This window comes from Myxocyprinus asiaticus, chromosome 3 (assembly GCF_019703515.2).
Source record: "Myxocyprinus asiaticus isolate MX2 ecotype Aquarium Trade chromosome 3, UBuf_Myxa_2, whole genome shotgun sequence".
NCBI lineage: Eukaryota > Metazoa > Chordata > Actinopteri > Cypriniformes > Catostomidae > Myxocyprinus > Myxocyprinus asiaticus.
The window spans coordinates 9,626,598-9,634,661 of record NC_059346.1 but is presented as its reverse complement, the minus strand read 5'-3'; the positions used below and the strand labels follow the sequence as shown (position 1 = coordinate 9,634,661).

General features: G+C 37.4%; 1 protein-coding gene and 1 long non-coding RNA gene across 2 annotated transcripts in view; one reads left to right on the top strand and one right to left on the bottom strand.

Annotated features, from left to right (window-relative positions):
- LOC127419961 (uncharacterized) overlaps window positions 1-1,039 on the bottom strand; it is a 30,930-nt gene extending 29,891 nt beyond the window's left edge. Inside the window, exon 1 of the long non-coding RNA XR_007893758.1 lies at window positions 989-1,039. This is a non-coding gene — a long non-coding RNA (uncharacterized LOC127419961). The remainder of the gene's footprint in view (window positions 1-988) is intronic.
- Window positions 271-8,064, top strand: part of mxd1 (MAX dimerization protein 1) — a 32,601-nt gene continuing 24,807 nt past the window's right edge. The window contains exons 1-2 of the mRNA XM_051661802.1: window positions 271-1,752; window positions 2,543-2,642. Coding sequence (XP_051517762.1) covers window positions 1,686-1,752; window positions 2,543-2,642 — 167 coding nt within the window. The 5' untranslated portion in view covers window positions 271-1,685. The remainder of the gene's footprint in view (window positions 1,753-2,542; window positions 2,643-8,064) is intronic.

Sequence of the window (8,064 nt, the reverse complement as noted above, 5' to 3'; positions counted from 1 at the left end):
TAATAATTTGACTAAAGATCTCTTATTTTGCTTTAAGATTAAAAGTGGAGAAATACCAAATGTATTTCCATTGTTAGATGTATAATGCATAAAAATCATGTATAGTCATTTTAACAATTTACAAGGGAGGTGTGGCTGGGGGAGTTCCGGAACGTCTTAAAAGGACCTATCACAGGCGACGATCGTGTGACGCTCCAACCAATCATGGCATAACAACAATGCACGATTTGCATAATAATTGTGACTCTAGAGCAAATGCCACAATACAACGGCAAATGTTGTGCCCTCGCTCCAAAATGGCGTTACAGTGCTGCTTAGTTGCACCATTATCTTGCGGAAACGTATTACAGCATTCATATATTCACGGTTTAGAATGACCCTCAGCCATTGGTCCTCTGTTAGATTGACAGGCAAAGCATCCAATGAGAGCCCTGATTCCTGTTTCGTCCGTCCAATAAAATCGCAGGTTCTCCCGAGTCTCTGACAGGCGTACAGGAACATGACAGCAACTAGCAAACATCTCATCTGCCTGGCACAACGACGTTATGGTTTCGCTAGCTGCGTGTTTTTGTCCTATTTTTGATTAATTTTTCTCAGCTGCACACAGCCAAATATTAGCATGTGCAATTTGAGCTGTTTAATAAGTAGCAAGGCCGTTTGACACGCTTAAATCGAAACCAGCGATTGTTTGGATTGTTTTTTTGTTTTTTTTAGAGGCCGTGTATTCGTACAGTCCCTATTTTCACAGCCTATTTTCAACGCTTTTTTTTTTTTTTTTTTTTCCCCAACAACCAATCAACATTTTTCCAATTTTTCTGCTTTTATTATACAAAAGATTATTGCCTACCACTTCGCTGGCAAGGCATATTAAATTTTAATTTTATTTTATATATATTAACAAAGAATTGGAGTTGACTGCTGTTTGTTTTTCTAACGCAACCAGCACAGCAGCAGCAAAGCTCAAACAAAATAACAAAAAATTACTCACCAGCTGCTCAAACACACAACCAGTACCCTCATCAGATCTGTCTGACTGAGCTGTCAATCTGGTATTTTTGTCTATTTTTCCTGGTTCAACGACGCACATTGGTCGATTTCGCAGACTATCAGCGACTAAAAATTGACCCAAGTGCAGAAGTAAAACTGTGAGCTCTTATCTGTTTGACAGCTCATCTATAAAAGTCTTCAGACCTTTTTGAGTGTCGCCACTTACATGGTTTCAGGAAGAGTTGCCCTGATTTTTTTAAACCTGGAGTTTTTTGTTGTTGTTGTTCGCGTGTGTTTTTTCCACGGTCGTGTTGCTTAAGTTCTAACATTTTTAACATTTTACGTCCAATATACAGTCTAATATGAGCAAGACTAGTTAATTTAGTTTGTGTGTGTGTGTGGCAGCTAAGGGACATTTTTATTCCTTTATTTTTTTTATCCTCCAGCCATTTGGAAACCAGCGTTAGATTTGTTTTACATTTTTCTTACACCCAATTTTGTACACATTTTTGGCTCTAAACATCGACATATCTAAACATTTCCCTTGCTGCCTTACATAAAAAAATATATTTTATATAGTCGTCTCGCTGGATTGTTTTTTTACTGACTAAAGGAGGAAGAAGCGTGAAGGAACGAGAGGCTAGTGCTTGTTTTTTCCCTCTTATTTCTGATCCGGATTGTCATTTTATCGCTTAAAAATGTCGTCGATCGAAAAACTGCAGATGTTGATCGAAGCAGCTGAATATCTTGATCGAAGAGAAAGAGGTAAAGTAACGTATTTATATGCAATAATTTTTATCATGCTAATGAATCCTGACATTGTTACTATGGTGCTCGTCTGCTGTTGGGGTGGGGGGGCATTTGTCCTGGGGCTTCCTGTTTTTTTTTTTTTATGCGAATAATGATTGACACGTGTTTATTTGTGTGTGTGTGTGTGTGTGTGTGTTGTTTTTTTTTTTTTATTATTATTATTTATTTTATTTTTTTTTTCCTCTTGTTATGACATTTGGGGAAGATCAAGGCATGGAGAAGTGGCCACTTCAGCTGTCTGAGACTGTGTGCTTCTGGCCACTTACCATATACTTGGCTATTACAGGGGACATTTATGTGTTTTCAAGGCTCTCTGGGGATTAAATGCTGTTTTTAATGCTATATATGTGTTTTAATGGCGCTCATTTGACATGTTTGTGTTCATATGTGGGATTATACTCCATTTTTCCAAGCACTACTGTTGGTTTATACTGGAGGGTTTCCTAGTGCCCCCCCCGCCCCCCCCCCCCCATCTAAACTATCTGTTGTGGTTCGGCTGGCTACTGGATTTACCCCAGTTCAGATGACATCATTGCCCAACAGCAAGACATTTTTCAAAAAAATAAATAAAATAATAATAATAAAAAAATACTAATAATAATACAAAAAAATAAAGGTCCATTTGAATGCATTGTAGTTTTTTTATTGTCTCAATGGTCAATGCTTGTAATCAGTTGCTTTGATTTTTTGGAGAGTCAATTGTGCTCTGGGTCTAATGAGCTTTGCAATGTCTCTGATTTTGCAGAAGCGGAGCACGGCTACGCCTCTATGTTACCGTTCACCAGCAACAAAGAGAGGGATGGTTTGAAACGAAAAATAAAAAGCAAGAAAAATTGCAGCAGCAGGTATGATAATGGCTCCTCACAACCTCCAGAGAATCATGACAGATCTATTAGTCTCCTCCTGTACTGTACGTACAGTCACCTCTGTGTGATTGGCCGTGTGATGCTTGTGTTTACGTGCTTAATGTGACAAAACCAACAGGCACCTTCCAAATCCCCATACATCCTCTTACCAGTAACATTCGGTCACATACTTGATTCATGCATCACTTGATAGGACCATGTGTCTTGTGAGTGATTTCTAAATCGATGGACCTGCACATATCTGTGCTGTTTGTGTGCGTGACTTAAACACACCTACTGATTCATCCGCGTGTAGATATAGTCAGGACACACCGTTTCACATTTAACAGGGAGAGAGACGTACACTCACACTGCTCGTTTCACTCACACCACCCACAGTGCACAGTCACCATTTACTCACTCAACACCTCAGATTTCATCACCATCATCCAATTAGCGCTTTTCGAACTGTCCGTCACCTTCCTTTAGATGGAAATGGATGCCTGGGATTGGTTTCTGAAGCAGTGCCGATTAGGATTTGGTTTGTCGTTAATTGGTTATTACCAGGTTATTACTTAAAATTCTACGTAAATCCATTTGTGTCCATTTATAGCTGTTGTCAGCGAGTCTTTAAGCCATTATGCAAAAAAAAATAAATAAATAAATAAAATAAATCATCATCTATTCATCCACTTGTTGTTCCAAACCCGTATGACTTTTTTTTTTTTTTTTTTTTTTTTTCAAGAAATAGAAAATTAGATATTAGGCCAAGTGACAGCCTCAGTCACCATTCACTTTCATTGCATCTGTTTTTCCATACAATGCAGCCCTCTACATTGTAGGGTTGCTCCAGTACCAACATTTTGGCTTCGTACAAATCCAGCCCTGGTACCTCGGTATCGATACTAAATCGATACTTCGGCAGCAAATAAATAGCCTCAGATTACTGTTGAAATTGCACAGAAAAGGACTTGATTAAAATGATTGCATAAAGTCTTGCAGTTGCAAATTCTGCATTTTTCATTTGAATTTTTCTGGATTCCATGCTTTATGTTTTAATTAAATGAATACGTAAAGCTTTAATCAAATAAAATATAATAATACATTTTCAACAAAACAATAGCAATTTATTTTTTATCAAATAAAATGCTGCACAGTGTGCTGATATTCAATACACTTGTTTTTGTGATATTGCAACATGTAATAATAATTATAAATAATAATAATAACAAAACATTTTTTTTGTTATTTGTATTTATTATTGCTATTATTTTGAATATTATATTTTTCTATACAATAGTAATATTTTTCTGTCGTAATGTCTTCAATTTCACGCATCCAGTTAAACAGAGCTTTTATTTTGGCGGAACGTTTATTTTGACACACCTTTGAATTCCTCCTGTGTGGTAGTTTTTAATAAGGTTCGTGAGCTCAGAACTGCACCGGAGGAGTTCGTGTGAGTGTTCACAGCCGCTCATACACTAAACACACCACATCACATGCGATCTGTTTGTGTGTGTGTGTGTGTGTTTGACAGAGCAGAGAGGCACCCCTCGTTCATTCTGAAGCGTGCAGCTCATGTAGACTGCATATTATTTATTTAATAATGACAATGACGTCCTTGCACTGTTTAATGATTACACTTGGCAAATTTTATACAACTTTATATATATATATATAATTTTTATTTATTTATTTATTTATTTATTTTTACATTATATCATTTTTACAATGGTGGAGAAAAAATTTAACCAAAACAATGCTAGTTCCTAGCAAAAAACAAAAAAAACAATCTAATCATAATTTGAAATTCCAATAACGGTCCATCTCAGTCAAACCAGTCAGAAGATCTGTAACAGAGTGGAGGAGTGTGTGTGGGTGTGGGTGTGTGGGCAGGCAAAGGACTACTGAATAGAAACTCTTGAATGGCCATGTTTTTTACGTACCTCATATGTTAACAGCTGTGCGCAGCTGGCCACATCTGTAAATTTGTCGATCTGGAGTGTAAAAAATGGGCTGTGTCTGATGCTGTCTAACACTTGCTCCTTCACATCCTGTGCCATGTCAGCGATGCGCCGACCCACTGTGTTGTCAGAGAGTGGAATAGAATCAAGCTTAGATGCCGCTGCCTCTCCTACCATCAAGGCTGCCGGCAGAATCAATGTCTCTCTGATGTTATGTGCTTTGCCCGCCTTGGCAATACGCAGCGCAATGTGAAATGGAGTTTTAGTGGCCTTTACATTTAATTTTGACAAATTCTCCGACAACTTTTTTCTGACCTTGAAAGGCTTGAAGTTTTCCCGCTACCTCAGCATGCTTGGTGTCAAGGTGTCTGTGGTGTTTAACAGGTCGCATGCTGTCATTAGCTAAAATCTCCTGACAAACGACACATAAAGGTCGTGGTGCATCAACAGATCCTTTCCATGTAAATCCTAAACTTAAATACTGCTCATCGTATCGTCGTCTTTTGGGTTTGACCCCTGAAACGGAAGGATACGAATTTGGTGGTCTCAGAAACCGCTCTATTGTAATTACAGACTAATACGTCACATCTGCTTTATTGGGGGGCTTGATAAATATCAGAGAATCTTCACAAAGATTCTTGATAAATATTTTTTTTGCCTATTATTTTCAGAACTGTTTAAATAATGTTTTAATTATAATATAATAGTTAAACTATATATGTATACATATGTATATATGTACATACATACATACATACATATAAATTATTTAATACATTTTTTTACCACTCTCTGTGCCTCCCCTGACATGCTCAAGTGCCTCCCTGGGGAGGTGCGCCCAACACTTTGAAAATCCCTGGCCTAGACAATGTATTTCAGTAACAAGTATGTCTTTTTGTGGTTTGACAGCTTGAATGAAACCTCTTCAAAGATACATACAGAGAAATTGCTTAATAATTTCAAATCGTTCAGTTTGCGCAGTTAAACCAGTTTCATACACTAACCTGCAAACTCATTAATGTAACTTTCATTCTTGAAGAAGTACAAAAACCTTTGTAACTTTTGTGTGTATGCGTCCTGTGCAAGGAGCTCTAAAATACCCGTCCTATGTTGTGATACCTGTGCCTTGCGACCTGCTTCACTAAACGTTATATAACCTCCTTGTGGTCTCCTAGTGCTATTACGCCTGACATTTAACAGAAGCCCAACTGAGTGAATTGGAAAGCACGCAAATTAGGCTTCTAATTTAAATGTCGGCTAATGATAATATATTGATGCCTCAAAAATATATCAATAAATTAACATACTATTCAATAATAGATATATCAACATGTCTAGGTTAAATAGATGTACAACAGACTTTGAGGAGAAAATCATTAATATTCCAGTTGTAGGCTTGCTTTATCAGTTCTCTGATTATGACCTGACTCATGTAGCTTACACTCCATATTCTGTACAAATTTATCATTTGCTATTACACCATGTCCTAACCTGGTGCATGATAATTTGGCAAGTTCTAAAAGCTATCTCTTACATGTTTTTCCTAATCGGCCACAACAAGCAACAGTGGATTTTGTCTAGTGCTTGGTTTCTGTTTCTGTGGCGTTGCCCTAGGTAGCCTCACCCACAATGTAATCTTATTGGTCCAAAATCACATTTCACATAGCTGTATATTAAACATCAAATATGTTCTGATTGGCTGTGCTTGTGGGGCTTTGTGCAGCATTTCCGCTTTCAGTGTAGACAGACAAAACTTTCACGTCATGCATGGTTAGGAACAAGTGTTACTCTGAATCTGACTGGTCTGATAAGTGTAAGTAGAAGTTTAGGGATAGCTACACTTTATTCTTGCACTACAGGGTGGTGTTTGTAACTGTGACTGATTGACAGCACACATAGCTGTCATACTCTGCATATGATACTGATTCATAGCTACATGGCCTCTCATGAACAGGTCAGCAACAGGTCGTATAAGCTGCTGCTTCTGAATCATATAAACAAGCCATTTTAGGAATATGACCTTGGATAAAAATGTAGATATTGTGTTAGTACGCTGGGTCACAGCAGACAGAAAACAGTCCGCAACTCTAATATGTGTCAGGATGTTTGTGTGGTTTGTAACTGGATATATAATAAGGCCTAACAAGGGTAGCACAGGGTTTGTAGCTATTTATTTACAGCTGTATGATGTGTTTAGAGGAAACTGTTGTTTAAATGTTGGTTTAGTTTGAAACCATGCAGGTGACTTGCAGTTTTAGAGCACAAATGATCACCCAACATTTGGAATGACTTATGTTGCCATTAATTCAATAAAGTAGGGATGGGCATTTTGTAGTTGAGTACTATAAACCACAAATAGCAAGTAAACAATTACTCATAAATTAAAATGCTAGGTATGACATGTATTTAAAAATAACTGTAAAAACATTTGCACTCCCCTGGAGCTTACATAGAAACCAATACTGACGGCATTAGGAAAATGCACATACTGTATATAAACTCTGGCCCCATTTACTCCTTGCATTTACATGTGTTTCATATCCAGATAGTATCTGGATGTTCTTTAGCTAGATTGCATTTAGAGATCTGATCAAAGTCACCTGCGCAAAATGGAAAACATTTTTTGGTGGCCGCCAAAGCATAATTTCAGGTGAATTTACATCTAGTATCTAATGTGGTCAAGTGCTATCCGATAACGATCCGATCACTGAAAACGCATGTTAATGCAAGGTGTAAATGTGGCCTCTGAGTCTACACAAAGGCTTACATTTTGATCATTTCACATGTTATTATTCAGAAAAACAAGTGTTAAAGGTTAACTATTTATAAAATGTGCTCTGCTCATGTTCAGAGATTTAACGCACATATATACATACTGGTCTGAAAAGCTTCCAAGTTTCTTGTACCGCTTCGCATTTTCTTTTCTTCATAAAAGCAGATCCTTGTCTGTTGGTATGTATGAGTCTTACAAGAACCGAATGCCAATAGAGTAGAATTAAAAAAGAATCAAAATATTACAAGTATTGCCACACTTGCTGAAAGCACACACCAAAGACACCATGATATCTCCTCCTCTGATCCAACACCTCGACGACACATCCACAGCACTCCCCTAATGGACTGAATTGTAACTGCAAGATTTGGTAAGAGATTCAGAAGGAAATTACGGTATAATTCAGCATTGCCCACAGCAGGTAAATGTGCAAAGGCAAATCTTTTTGAGATATTCAAGTAGTGTTTTTAATATTCGACTAGCTGGTGCTAAACGAGTACTCGATTAGTTAATTACTCGTGCAAATCCCTAATTAAAAGTGGTCATGTTGTGTCCATTAGCAAAGGTTTGTTTAGAAAACAAGTTCATTGACCATTGCTCGGATTGTAAGGTTATCAACTTGGTCCAAAAAGTGTCAAATGTGAGTTAAGAACATTAGAAGTTCATTTAGGATGCATGAAGTTGT